The 16,101-nt window shown below is 36.0% G+C and overlaps 1 protein-coding gene across 2 annotated transcripts in view; it reads left to right on the forward strand.

Moving 5' to 3' along the window:
• Positions 1-329: 329 nt before the first annotated feature.
• Positions 330-16,101, forward strand: part of LOC108971440 — a 189,975-nt gene continuing 174,203 nt past the window's right edge. For both annotated transcript variants that reach the window (XM_018937495.1, XM_018937494.1), the window contains exon 1: positions 330-381. In XM_018937495.1, coding sequence (XP_018793040.1) covers positions 376-381 — 6 coding nt within the window. In that variant the 5' untranslated portion in view covers positions 330-375. The remainder of the gene's footprint in view (positions 382-16,101) is intronic.

A 16,101-nucleotide genomic window follows, 5' to 3' on the forward strand; every position in this document is an offset into this window, starting at 1 on the left:
GCGGCATCTGATGAGTGGACCTAAGATTTACGGTCATTTTCGCGGGGGCCATGGTGAATATCGCATTCGATGGAACAATGAGCTTTAGGAGATATACGACGACATTGACGTAATTCAGCGATTTAAGAGACAGCGGCTGCGCTGGCCAGGTCATGTCGTACGTACATGGATGAAGACACTCCAGCTCTGAAAGTATTCGACGAAATACCCTCCGGGTTAAGTAGAGGAAGACCTCAACTCTATTCCACTCCAATTGGCGCCACGGTATCGTACAGCAAAACTTGCGAATGTAGTAGTAAATTGGTTCCTCCGTCTTACGGAATATTTCAGTCGAAATTAAAATTCGTAATAGTAGCTTCTGCAAACTAGATACATATGCAGGTATGTATATATTTTCAATATATTGTAAATAAAAAGTAACTATACATTTTAAAATAATATTAAATATTATATTATACTATATGCTCTAATGTAACATAAACAAAAATTCAGTTTACCGAAAGTTTGTGGAGTTAATGTTATGCGAAAAAAAACTTTTATTTATCAACAGTATCATCAATGAAGATATCCGTAAAGGTTTCCTGCATGTAACTGCAATTTGGCTAATCCTGTTTTGAATTTTCGTTAAATGCAATAAACTTATTTTGATTCTCTTCATAGATTAATAACGACAGTGGTCACTAAAAAAAATTTTCAAATCCTCATCATAATATGTTGATTTTTTTTAATAGCATGTCCGTAAAGATATCAGAGAACGTACATTTATAGAAAGGGTCCAACTACGGACAAGGGTGTGAACTGTCAAGAGCCATGAATTTTCTATTAGTGGATTTCACCACTTTTGCCTCAGCAGGAGAAATTTTAACAGAAATGAGTAAACAGAGCTGAGAATTCAATGAGAATTATGCGCTGAAATATACATTGCTCCTACAGACGTCTGTTGGTCTTTTGGCTTATATTTTTATACGTTTACATGCTATCATATCTATTGATATGAATATGAATTTGCCGCTTTTAGTGAATTCATGAAAAATTGATAACATTATCTTTAATTTACGCAATTCTCCAAGCAATATCTTTAACAATTTAATATAATTTTATATGTGATATATTATCGTAATATCATAAAAAAATTTAATATATTACAACAAAAATATATAAAAATCTCACCTTTTATCAATTAAAACTTTCATACGCATCTATCCTGCAGATATGTATGTCAGTACAAATCAAGTTATTATCATTTATCAGTAATATAAAAAGCGCGCGCTTCTCTATATTTACATACACACATATGTATGTATGTATGTGCGCATGACATTCTCACACAAATAATGTATGCGTACGGATGTAAATCAAAAAATACAAACAACAAAAGTCTCAAAAACCATCATACATACTTACAATATGAGTACACATGTAAATATTCGTTCACATGTGAATATGTCACCAGCAAAAATTATATTAGGGCTTTTCAGAATCTGGTGCAAATGGTCTTGCATATTTCCAATTGCAAATGAGCGAGCATATTTTTGCTTTTACACTAACAAAATGTGCAGCGACGCACCTGCTACACCYTTGCAAAGAAGCAACACTAAAACGCCATTGTATTATTTGCAACACTGGTTTGCAAATTATCAGCTGTTGTCAAAAATAAAAGCAAACAAACAAAAGAAATGGAGCAATCAGGTTTAAACAGAAAAAGAATTAAACGTGAAAAACCAAACAAAAAGTGGAGCGAAAAAGAAATCCAGAGTATAGTGGATTTCTTGCAGGAAGCTGCAGAAGTAGAGGTAAGTGATTAATTTCAACAATTTATGTAACAATAATTTTAATTTTAATAGGCACCAACAGCTCAAATTTTTTATAAAAAGCTCATTGAGAGTACAAAAATAGACGCAACGTTGGATTTAATACGGTGGAAAGTGCGGCACCTGAAGGCTTCATACAAAAAAGCAAGCGATTGGCGAATGTCAACAGGAGCAGGCCTTCTCGAGTCTGATGCCGGGACGTCGAGTGTTGAAGGTAAGCGTAATGAATGCGACAAAATTTTGTCTAATGTTTATATTTCAGGCAAAGTGTTGCAGATGTGCTCACACTTTAATCGACTTAAATATATTTTTCGGAAAAAAGCCACAAGTGAATTACCATTTGAAGTGGTTGATAGTGGCAGTACGTCCATAATGAATGAAAGCGCGGCCACCCAAATACTGGAAATCACCTTTTCTGATGTCGGCGAAGAAATTGCTTCTCCAATTGACATTGCTAATATTGAAAATCTACCACCAGGCAATGTAAGTGAAGTGATTGTTCCTGAAAAAGCAAAAGATTTCGCCGAAAAAATTAAAAAATATGTCCCAAGATCATCTGCAGCAAATCTGGTTGTTTTTCAAGTCGAGCGTAGGCAAATGTTCAAATTGAAAATAGAATGGGAAAAAGAGAAACATGAAAAAGATCATGCTTTGAATAAAAATCTTAGAATTGGAAAAGGATGAACGATTGAAAAAACTTCCAATTGAAAAGGAGGAACGCTTGCAAAAGTTCGAAATTGAAATGAAATATAAGTATTCCTCTCACCAGTAATTTTTCTGTACTTTATTTATCKTTGTATTTTAAAATATGTAGTACCAATTACTGCTGAAATGAATACTTATTTAATACGGTTTTTGATGTTTTACTATCTTCTATCATTCAAAGCGTTATCTTTTTAATGTTTGTCTAATACTAAATGTATAAATATATGTAATTATAATTATTATATAAGTATGTAATTAAAAACTGAAAAATTAATTAAAACATTAATGCGTATATGGCTTGTCTTTTAGTTTCTCCAACATTGTTGGGTATATGCTTATCAGGCTCAATAGAATCTTCGGTCGAATGAAGTGGAACCATTATTAATTAAAATGTTGTGGAGAATACAGCAGACAAGAAACCAATCGCAGCATAATTTATGGTTTTTTTTGTTAGATAAACGCATCCTTAGCTTACAGATTCGCATATTTAGAATACGCTAACCGCTATGGATATTCTCCATATACTTGATAACAAAACTCAAATGTATATATGTACATACATATGTATGTACATAAGTGCAATTTGACCCATTTAATGATGAATTCCATTAAATCAGTTGAAATTAAGTCATATTTGTGTTGATTGTATGAGTTAAATACATATTTATTTAATATATATTTTTAAGTTATATATTTGTATACATATATATTTATTTACTTCGAGCATTTGAAGTTTTGATAAAATCTTAAGTCATATGCATATAATTATGTGTACTTGTAAACAGATTTTAAAAAACCATACGCAAAATGCTCACATATTCACATATGTATGTAATTTTGTGTTCATGTAAACAAATTTGAAAGAATCATTCGCATTATGTTTGTAAATTTGTCTAGACACAACTTTGAATGTAAATATATACACCCATTGTTTCATACAAAAACTCCGTTGTCACGGACAACCAAACTTTGTCAAAAAGTCAATGGTACAAAATCGGAGCTGTACCGAAACCGCTTTCCTTGCCGCTGTACAGCTTTGCCTACAAACCAGCGTAAATATGTACATATGTTTATGCGTGAGCTCATACATATCGACGCAGCTGCGTAAAAATATTTCAGCATTACAAAATATGTTTCACATTTCTTGACAAATACAGTCAATACTGGTTATGTGCCACATTCAAAGATACGGATATTTGTAATTAGTTAAAAACAAAAATATAATATGGTACATAAGCGACTGCGGATACTTAAATGAGTCGTACTTAAAACAATAATTTTTAGATATTTAAAAAAACAAATCGTGAGATGCAGCAAGATATAATATATGCTGTTAAGAGTGATGAGGGCAGGATTTGGTTTTCATTTAAGCGGAGTACTACTTAGCCGGGATTGACTGTACACATGAATTAGAGGAATATTGAATATTTTCGTTGAAACATTTCTTGAATTGAAAATCGACAAATAAGCTATGTTGTCAATTTTATTCTAATATATTTTAATACTTATATTTGCGGGGTTGTCACTTTTCCTTCTCATACATTTGAGAAATATATTCAATTTATGATTTTTAGCTTTTGAAATCGTCGCGAAAAGACGGCGTCTGCTTCTATGAATGAATCGAATATGCTTTTTGAAAGTACGTTTGCGTTACGTACATTACGTTTTCATTCATGAGAATGAAAATTTTGTTGTTGTGTAATTTACTATAAATTTTGACGTCGTCAATTTGGCTGCCATATTGATTTCTGATGCTATTTCAGACGATAGTTGTTTTTGTAAACAGTATTTGTAATTTTTGCGGGAGACATATTTACATGTGAACGCATATAAGCATGTATGATGATGTTTAAGACGATTATGGTTTTTGTAGAACAATATTTGAAGTTTTCGCGGGCGACATACATGTATATATAGATATGTTTATACGTAGGTTTGTGTATACGTTATTTGTGTAGCAATGTCATACGCACATATGTATGTATATGTGTATTTACAGGTAGAGCAGAGCGTGCATGTTATTTCACTGAGAAATGATATTATCTTGATTTGAAATTGATTTGTACTTACATTTGTATGTACAATACATATCTGCAGGAAAGATGCGTATGAAAGTTTTAAATGATAAAAGGTGTGTTTTATACATATATATTATTGTAATATACTAAGTTTTTTAAGATATTATGATAATATATCATATATGTACATACATATGAAATTGTATTACATTATCAAAGATAAGAAATATTTAAAAAGTAGCTCATTTGCCCATTAATTACAAAAATTGCTTGGATAATTGCATAAATTAAAAATAATGTTATCAATTTGCATGAATTCATAAAAATTCGCAAAAATCATATTCATATCAATTGATATGATAGCATGTAAACATATAAAAATAAAAGCCAAAAGGCCAACATGAGTCTGTAAATGCAATGTATATATCAGAGCATAATTTTCATTGAATTCTCAGCTCTATTCACTCATGTATGTTAAAGTTTCTCCTGCCGAGCCAAAAGTGGTGAAATCCACTAATAGAAAATTCATGGGTCTTGACGGTTCACRCGCTTGTCCGTAGTTGAACCTTCTCTATATTATACGTTCTCTGTATCAACTACACAGAAAATCAATCAATCACAAGTGTTGCCAGATATCTTTATAGTGCAGATTTTTTTGAAATTTTAACACTGTTTGTAATACACATATACATAAAAATACAACTTTAGAAGCAACATAAGATTCATATCTTCTATACAAACGCCTTTTGATATTAGAAAACCAAATAAAATACTATTAAAAGGGCATTTACATAATTGTGGCAAAACGAACAGCTATTTGCAATATTAGTATCATTTATATTTAAAAATAAAAGCATAAAAAGTCTTACTTCCAAACCTTTTTGCAAATAATTGTTAATGAAATATAATATAAAGTACACGCAAAATCGCTGTGTCATCTAGTGGCTACTGTTGCATAACTAATCGTCGAATGCAACCCATTTTCACATATGTGTTTGACAATTGGCAATATGGCACCGTTGTATCGTACAAGTTTTTTATCTGTGCTGTAATCTTGTGAGTTATACATGGTGGAAGTTGTGAACCGAAAAATAATAAGTACAAAATGATTGAAGGACAATCTTCGCCTTGTTCGAAGATTGTATAAGTTCTGAAATTACCAAAAACAACAGTATGGAATGTATAAAACAACTCTAAGTTACAAGAGAGTAAAAAAGTGGAAAAAATTTTGTTGCAAAGACTCCAATTTGAAAAATCAAATATATATATTTTTGCAATACTCTTTCATTTATTGGATCGCTTGGTAAAGCCTACAAATAAGTACTCAAATCTTAAATATATTTAAAACTAAAGAAGCTCTAAAATGTGGTTGAGCTTTTTTGGTAGAACGTTGCTCTCTAGTAGGCTGGTAGATCACTTCTTTCTAAACGCGTTTGATTGCAGGAATTTGCCAATGGTTTAGCTAATAGGTTTGGATGTTCGAGAAGATTGGAAATATATCTCATTCTGCTGTCCTCTATCTCCTTCTTTACCATAGGAATATCAAGATCGTTATGAATGTTTTCATTACGCATGTACTATGGTGCACCCGTTATTGTTCTAAGCATTTTAGATTGGAACCTTTGTATTATAACAATGTTGGTTGCAAAGGTCGTAGCCCACAGTTGAATGCCATACATCCAAATCGGTTTTATGATTGCATTGTACAACAGGACTYTATTGTTTAGGCTAGGTTTATAATCCAATTTAAATTAGCTGCTCTTAACTTCATGTAAGTTATTTTACTCGCTATGTGTTTCGCCACGCGAGCCTTCGATCAAGTTGAATACCAAGATAAGTTACTTCATTCGCTTGGGGTACTAGGACATGGTTTATTTTAACTGTCTGGCACGTCTCGGCGAGAATGTAACATGTTTGCATTTTGGCTAATTAATATTTATACGCCAGTTGGCTAGCCATTCTTCGATCAAAGTTAAGCACTACTCTAATACACTTGATGCTCTGATGGGGCATATGTTACGGCTTACCAGAGCTGTGTCCTCCGGAAATGGAGTGTTGGAATGTCTGCTATATTTATTCTGTAGAGAGTTGGACCTAGTACGCTACACTGAGGTTCTTATAACTTGTTTTTCTGATATGAAGTCTGCTAATTTAACTGTTTTTCCTGTAATTTAAATATGACCACAAAATTGTGTGCAATTCGTAAGGTGAAACGTTTTTSATTTTCCATAAAAGGCCTTCATGCCAGACGTTATCGAACGCCTGAGCTACATCTAGAAAAATAGTTGAACCGTACTCTCTGTGCTCAAACAATTTCGTTTCTTCCACCTATAGGTCAAAATTGCATACGAATGGAGGCAAGTAGAGACTGAGGACCTGCGTGGTGATATTTTCGATGAAAGTGAGTTATTATTGACGACGTTAATGGATGATCCTTTGGTAGAATCATTGGATGACGCGCCTCAAAGTCCAGTGTTGAGTTATTTAAACGACCTCCAACTCATATGATTCCAAAATCATCCAAAAATGGCGATAACGAAGCGATTTTACTTGATGTGTGTACAAAGTTGTTCTTCTTCAAGGCGACGATTTCTGACCACAACTGCACTTTTTGGACTAGACGTGTCAGCAATTGAGTCCCACGATGAATATCTGTAGTTGTGAGCTGTGATCTTTTCAATTTTACAAATTTGTATATGTATCCAAAGATACGTTGCATACGTTGCGTTGATATATTTGAACGAAAAAAAATGTAGGGTCTACCAGATAAGATGTGCAGAACCGTTTCTAGTAGAGATATATGAAGTGCGCATGGTTGTGGCCACGAAGATTCAGCGTTTTCCAAAAATTTTGGACCATACATCAAAGCCTTGACCTTAGGAGCTCCTTTGGTGTAGCGCCTTTTGATAGGATGTCAGCTGGATTCATGCAGATGGGAACGTAACTCACCAACCAACAATAATAAGAACAATCAAATATATTATTTTTCTTAATTCAGATAATAATTGTGCCAGTAAGACGGCCGCACAAAGCTCTAATTTCGGCACTGTCAGCGTTTTAAGAGGGGCGACAGGAGCCTTGGAGCACAACAAGTGAACTTTAATGTTGTCATCCTTAATTGAGCGAACGTAAACACAAGCGTCGTATGCTTTCAGGCTGGCATCCCAAAATGCATGTATTTGAACAGTAGCGCCAGGCTGAAGAACAAAGCGCGGAAATGATATGCGTTGAAGATCAACAAAATCGCAAATCGTTGAAGATCAACAAAATGCTAACCATGCTGTGCATATGGAAAGTGCATATGGAAAGTGGTAAACTTATCGAGCTTTCCTCTCCACATACTTTGCAACAGAATTTTAGCTCTAGTAAGTGTGGGACCAATCAGACTTAATGGGTCGTAGAAGCGTGCTATGGTAGACAATACGGAACGTTTGGAACATTTTTCCGTTGTTTTCTGAGGTTTATATTTAACAAGTTCGAGAGTTTGGACAATATCACTGGATTTATCGATATTAAGAAAACTTTCTCTATCAGTAACAGGAATTTCGCTGAGAATATCTGAGTTGTTAGAGCACCACTTTCTTAACTGAAAACAACCTTTAGAAAGATGGTTTGTAGTTTGTTGCCTGATTTGCTTTACTTCCTCTACCGAATTTCCTCCGGAGATAAGATCATATACGTAGAAATCGCGATGAACGATTTCTGAACCAAGCGGATAAGATGAAGACTCATCTAATGTTAGCTGATGCATAGTACGTATAGCCAAAAACGCAGCAGGCCTGGTGCCGTATGTGATCGTATCTAACTTGTATATACGTAATTYTTCTTCTGGGGAATCTCGCCAAAGTATGCACTGAAGCATATTATCTGGAGGTGTTACGCGAACACATCGATACATTTTACAAATGTGAGTGAGTGCAATTATAAAGGTACGAAAACGAACAAGAATGCCGCATTTTCGCTCGTATCTCGGGAACGGTTCGTCCTACGGCCATGATCACATACCATTTCGGTAGCAAATGACGTGACAAATATGCGTATGCGTATTGTAGGCGCAATGTAGACAATTTCACGATTTTAGGCGAATTTCCGAAATTTCAAAACCGGATTTGGGGTTGAAGATGCAATCCGATCTCAAAACAAAAAGTTGCATTGGAATCAAGAGTACTAAGGCAACTTTTCCGCACTAAAAGTCCGGAATCGACCCACCCTAATATAGGATCCACTGAATTTAGGCAACGTTAATTGCTGCAAACGTGAACGATTAGTATTCACTATAATAGACTGGAATTCATTGCTGTTCATCTTGAATGTGGAACAATGTTGAGAAGCGCTACGCCTTCCAATTTCACGTTGTAAAGTGGCCTTCAACTGAACCAAATTCGTATCAAATTGTATAAGTAAATCACTTCCAGTAAACTCAAAGTCATGCTCTTCCAAACTTGTGTGTGTCGCCAAGAAGTTCGATTTTAGTTCGTTAACTGAATCAATTATTGCAGCTAAAGCATATTCGTCCATGCTTTGCAACCGCTCGGAGTTCATATCAGCGCTTATGTATTCAAGGCGCTTATACATGGCCTGTGTCCTCAACTTCAAAAATGTCACCYTACCCATTGGTGAATGCTGACTTATGGGACTCTCATTTGCAGGAATGTCTCCAGCTGGGATATCACTGATTGATTGGTTTACCGACATATCCAAAAATTTAACCAATTAAAAATTGAACGAGGTTAGGTGATCTGCGCGGTAACGTATAGCGGATAATTGTACTGAACCGTTGAAGAAACTAGCAGCACCCGATGAACGGTATTTACGGTTTTAAGTAACGTTAGAAATTGTTTCGCTAAGGTACCCAAATTTACCGTAGTAGCGCTTTCTAGAAAACACGCCTCTATTTTGCCACAAATCGAATATGTTTTAAACTACGTCTTTGATTTATCGAATATACAAAGTAAAATATGTCCACTAAATTTTGCACTAGCACGGTGGCGCACGAACTAATAATTTGATATTTAATGTTAAGTTTAACTATATCACCAATAAACACACACAGCGATCACGTCGGGGTCACCAAAATGTTGAGCTACCAAGCTTTTTTGATAGCTTCGAATCGCGATATAAAACAACAACGATATGTATTTACAAAAGTGTTTATTAATATAAATACATATAAATACAACGAGTGGAAAGTTACGTGGCTGGTGGTTTAAAGGACGAAGGGAAATGAGGAATTAGAATAACGAGTAATGCTGTGGTGGATATGCCCAATGGAGTGACCAGCTAACAATTAATATTAAATATTTACAATGTTTTCTCACCACAGTGGGTTAAATATATGTGTGCGTATAAATTTAATTAACTTAGGTATAAATAATAACTTAAGATTAAATCTACTCATTATTGGTAGTTCTGTCGTGAAAGGAGCTGCTCCGAACAGTACTTTTTCTACGTAATTTGTAAAACAATTGCCTTTTCCTTATCACTACGTGCCCAAATACAATGCAACTGTCTTAGAGGCAGGGTGGCTATTGAGATTTTCAAAGGAGTTTTGTTTGCTAGAATTTGGATACAGTTTCTTTATATAATTTTCAGTTTTGTGTTCTCTCTCTCGTTTAAGTACTTTTTTTAACTTTCGTACAGCAGATTTCAGTTGAAGCAGGGTGGAAGGGGAGGGACTAAACTGCCATTAACGTCTAGCTCCCTTTTCTCATTTACAAGTTTCTCTATTTCATTATTGGTGATTGGTGATGATAATGGTGGTAAATTCTTTTTTGAGGTCAGTGTTCGATGACACTAATCAAACATTTTTGGCCCTTCGAGCCGGATAAAGAGCTCGACCAAAATTAAAAAGTCCTGTATTTACAAAACAGCCAATTTACTAAAAAGCCCTGTTCAAAATAGAGGAAAATTAAAACAAAAATATTTGTTAGACGGGTGTATATTCCCGTATATTGTATCGATCACATAAACCGTTTTAACTGAGATTAAACGCAGTGATCTAACTGACATCCAAGAAATATTCAGCGGCTGTGAGTCGAAGTACAGCAAGATAAACTAGGCGACCAAATCAATATACATTTCTTTGGAGAACAACGAGCAGTTAATTAATAAATAGGAGAAGCCCAAGCGGTTTTTTTCGAAAAGGTGTTACACACGTTCAACACTATCTCAGGAAAGCCGTCAATAAAAACCAAAATTGAAGCAGTTCAAATACGATACAATAGTTCAGATCGAAAAACTTCAATTTTCATTAGGACAATTGAACAACTCAAAAAAAAAAAAAATGTAAGATATAAGTATGGAATTAATGATCAACAAATATCATTTAAAGTTTTTAGACTTTTTATTCGTAAACATTTAAAATCTTTAAGGCAAATTAGATTTCAATGGAGAAATTGAAATCTTATCCGAAAAAACTATTGACCAATATTACGAAGAACTGCAAAATTAAAAAAAAAGTTTACAAAAAGAAGGGTCTAAAATTTCTTATCGCCCTAACTTTGATTTAAGTAAAATAATAAAGTTTCCAACACTTTATGGTTATATTAAAAAATGGGCCAATTTTACAACGTGTTCCAAATTATGGTACATAACAATGAGCAGATACCGAACACAGAAAAAATGCTGCGTCTTCGTCAATGCTTAAAATTCGAAGCTGCGCCAATTACCGAAAAAGCGCAAAGGTGTTTTATTTGAGCCAAATCATAATCTTACGAAAAAGGAAGATGTAATTAGCTCTTCTAAGCACTTCAATACACAAATTGCTAATATATATCCGACACTGAACTCTGATATACCTGACGAAGAGAGAAATAAAGATGTGAAAATTAAAACCGCTGACGATGTAAGCAGAAGGTGCAGAACTGAACCCAAAAGCCAAGATGAAGAAAAGGATTGGATGTCCTTCGACAAAGCAATCACCAAAGGACGGAATCAGTGCTGAAGAGTATACAAAGATACAAAAAAGAATCGTAAAATCAAAGGTATACCGTCGTCGGATGTAAAAGAGGAAAAGCCGACAATACACGAATTTGAAGAAATAGTTAGGTGCAAACTATCACTGATATAACACAGGACGGCGCATAGTCATCGTGAACGTCACTTAGTTATCGACCATGACAGAATCACAAGCTGTCGTCACCTTTCCAGCAGTCATTTTTGCTGTCCGGGAGAATGTTCAAAATTTAATATGTCATTATATTAAATAATGATAAGATAAGAAATATCATATATATACATACATATCATATAGAGTAAACTAAAAACTTTAATTTAACTTTCACTCGGCAATACTTTAAAATATCATTGAACATGCTTACTTATCAGTAAAGCCGAAATTCTACTAAATATAAATATCTACTTATATATTAATAAACATACATACATATATATGTAAATAAACATACTCATGCATTTACATGCAATGCGCTTCAAATAATAATAAAAATGCATGGGTAAAGACAAGTCATAAAGTTACAGATCATATAACTTTAAAGACACACCGATTCATACATGTATTAAATTGTATAGTTCAAAATAACCTCAAGTAGTAAGCAATACATACAAGCATATACACATACACATATGTCGATTGTTTATTTATTTATCAAAATGATTTTAATATAATGTGTAAAAATGAAAATTTAAATACAGCCAAACTACTACGTGTTGCTCGTTTTGCTGTAAGTTCTAGAATGCATCTATTTTTTGTCTGCTAGCGTTATAACGCTTCTTAGAACTAAACGCAAGCGTGCTAACGCTTCGTTAATTGTTTGTTTCAGTCTAGAGTTGTATTTTTTCATTGTCGTGTTCAGTAACATAGTATTTCTTTATCCTACACTCGGCACCACATTCAGCCATTATGTTTTCCTTCGTCCTTGAATGGTTGAGTTCATGTCTTCATACATATATTCTGAGACAGTAGAAGTCTTTTTCGACTCTTCAATCTCACCCACCTTTCCCACTTCATATCTACCATGGTTAATCTTCTTCACTACCCTATACGGTCTTAAAAACTTTCCCTTCAGTTTCAACCCTCTACCAAACTGTGTTCTCTTTATTGCTACCAAGTCGTTTATTTTGTAGTCTTTCTCTCTCTGACGACATAAATTATATGACTTCCGATTTTCCTCCTGAATTTTTAAAATATTTTCTTTCGCTAGTTTTCTTACTGTTTCGCGATTTTCATTTAAATCGTTTATAACCGTCTCTTCTAGTAAGTCCTTTAGCTCTGGCATATTGGCCATTCGCATGTCGAGTCCTGTTAATAACTTGAAGGAAAACCGTTTCGTACTCCAAGGAGGTGTATTGTTTATAAACTGTTGCAAACTGTTGCTGACAAACTTAACCCTTTATTTGGGGAATATAATACGACTTTTCTAACAGATCCTGAGTTTTCTTTATGGAGAAATGCGTGTGCGCCAACTTAATGATTTCGTCTTCCTTTAGCTTCAGTACTACAATTAATTCCTTTGCAGGACTTTTAAAAAGAAAGTCAAATTTTATATAAAAGTCTTCGTATTCGTCTTTTTCTAGAACATACTGCCTTTGTCCATTCGTCATTCAGTTGAGCTTGCTTTAGCGGAAACTTTAAAGAGTCTTCCAGCTTTAAGCAATACACCCTACTTAAAGCGTCAACGTGGGCCGTTCTAGATCCTGCTCTATGTTTGATTTCATAGTTAAAGTTCTGAAGAAACAATGCCCATCTCGCTATTTTTGGCGGTACGTCTTTCTTCTTAAGAGTGATCGTGAACGCGTTACAATCTGTCACAATTTTGAAGTGTGTACCTACTAGGCATATTCTCCATTTCTTTAAACCTCTATTGTTGCCAGTACCTCTAACTTATACGCCGGATAGTTCTCTTCCAACGGCTTTATTTTCCGGCTCATGTAAAAGCTGATCSTCCGAACTTTCTTGTAACAAAATTGCCCCATACCCCCCTTTTTTAACGTCTGTATGTATCTCAGTAGCTGCTTTTTGCGAAAATAACTGTAATATAGGCGCCTTTTGTAAATTAGCCTTTAGTTGTTCAAATGCTGCGACTTGCTCTTCGCCTAACTTAAAAACCGAATCTTTTCTTAGAAGGTCTGATAAAGGTCTAACTATCGTTACATAGTCCAATTCGAAACGTCGGAAATATAACGTCAACCCCAAAAACCTTTATAACATTTTTTTCTGTCGGACGGAAGCGGAAACTTTTGTACAGCAGTCGTCTTTTCTTCCGATATTTTTATGGTACCATTTCCCACTATGTACCACAGAAATTCAACGTTTCGTTGAAGAAATTGACATTATTTCCATTTAATCTTTAACCCGTACGACTCGCTAACTTCTAAAACTTCTCGTAGTTTTTCAATACAATCCACCCCATCTATTGCGGGGATAATCAAGTCGTCTGTTTCCATCTTTTTTAGGAACTACTACTACCGGAGAAGCATAATTAGAAGATCCTGGTGGTATTATTCCCTCTTCTAACCAAACTTCTATTTGTTTATCGAAAAAACTACGGCCATCGAGTGGTAAACGTCTTGGTCGCCGATAGACAGCAATTTCATCTGTCAAAACAATTTCCATCTTAGCGCGTGATACACTTTTGCCAGATTATGTGTATTTATCAACTAAGCTTTTAACTTCTCTTGCTAATCCCTTACTCAAATGTTGCAAATTCAATGTAGTCTTATTTTTTTTTTATTTAAATGAGCATCAAATTCCTTAAGTCACTTATTCTCTGCTTCTGTTGGTGCATTCCGTTCTTGCTTCATAACCTATTTAGAATCCTGCCTAAATTTTTCACTACCTGATTTATAATCTCTTTAGTTATCTTTTTTCTTAAACTTTTTTTTTGTCTTCTGTTAAAACAATATCTGCGTTTTTTAAGATAGCCTTTCCTATTATAGAACTCATCGCAAGTGTTGTTGTTTTAACGGTTATCAGTCCCCGTTRGGATGGTGGGGGTTATCTGCGTTGTCGTCGATGTCATCTAACGGGAGGCCCAGGAAACGTGCTGTTTCGACGGGGTCGGACCAGAGGGAAAAGGSTGTTAGATGGGTGGGGTTGGTTGGGCATGCACAGAGGTGGTCAGTGTCATGCGGAGCCTCGTTGCATGCAGGACATACGTTGGGTATGTCAGGGTCTATTCTGGATAGGTAGGAGTTTAACCTGCTACAATATCCAGAACGAAGTTGCGCAAGGGTCACTCGCGTTTCTCGCGGCAACTCGAGCTCTTCGTCTGCTATGGGTGGTGATTTGACTCCAAGTCCACCATTCACGGTGAGGGATTCGGTGAAGGTGTTGATGGCTCCACTGTGAATGGCGTTCAGTGCCTGTCGGAAGTCTGTAGCTTCCAAGGTCCTGTCGGCGTATTTTTCGATGTCGTCGACGTGATCAAGGAATGACCTCTTGATGCTCCTAGGAGGCGGTTCCGCTCCTATCGAAGTTCTACGAAAACATCCCAGCAGGAACTGCTTGGAGAGGGGTTCATTATGCCCTTTAACTGGGAGCATAAGCGTCTCCTATTTAGGTGCTCGATGGGAGACATCAGGAGGCATCCCGTCGTGGTCCGGAGTGCTGTATTCTGGCAGGTCTGTAGTTTCTTCATGCCACTCCTGGTGCCACTGCATCCAGGCGAGCATATGGGTGCTACATAGTTGAGGACCGGCCGGCCGATTGCCTTCTAAGTTGCCAGCAACGTTTCTTTTTCTTTTCCCCATGTGCTGCCGGCTAGCGACTTGAGGACTTTGTTGCGGCTCTGTACTTTGGCGATAATCGCGGTCGTATGTGGAGAGAAGGAGCATAGACTGTCGAAGGTGACCCCTAAAATCTTAAGGTTATTGACAGTCGGAATTTTGACGCCGTTGAGTGCAATATTAAGTTCCAGACTATACTCCTTCGTCCAGTTCGTGAATATGGTCGCTGTGGATTTGGTAGGGGAAAGTTGGAGGTTCCGTGCAGTGAGKAAACGAGAAAGGTCGGAGAGGTAGTTGTTTACCTTCGAACACATGCCATCGATTCCATTGCCCGAGTCAATACCGTACAATCATTAGCATACGAGGTTATGGAAACCCCCTCTCGTGTTTGCGGGAGTCTCGAGATGTAGAAGTTAAACAGTAGCGGGGAGAGGACACCACCCTGCGGAACCCCCTGTTTAAYTCTTCTCAGTTTAGATGTTGCGCCTCGAAATAATACGGATGATTGGCGACCGTTCAGATAGTTGTGTGATTGACGGTGTYAAAAGCTTTTGATAGGTCCAACGCTACGAGGATCGTTCTCTCACAGGATGGTTTCTGCTTGAGGCCACGAACTATCTGAGCGTTTATGTCGCTAAGTACTGTGGTGGTACTGTGCATTTACGGAATCCATGCTGGTGGCTGGCTAGGCTCAGGTGGTGAGTGAAGGTCGGGAGTAACAAGGCTTCAAGTGTCTTCACTACTGGGGAGAGGAGAGTTATCGGGCGATAAGATTCCCCTTTGTTGGCGGGTTTCTCAGGTTTCAGTAGTGGGACCACTCTTCCGACTTTCCACACATCGGGTATTTGAAGAGTGGTTAGCGACAGGTTGAGGACCTTGGT

The sequence above is a fragment of the Bactrocera latifrons genome, unplaced genomic scaffold (assembly GCF_001853355.1).
Source record: "Bactrocera latifrons isolate USDA-ARS-PBARC rearing strain unplaced genomic scaffold, ASM185335v1 scaffold_341, whole genome shotgun sequence".
NCBI classification, from domain to species: Eukaryota; Metazoa; Arthropoda; class Insecta; order Diptera; family Tephritidae; genus Bactrocera; species Bactrocera latifrons.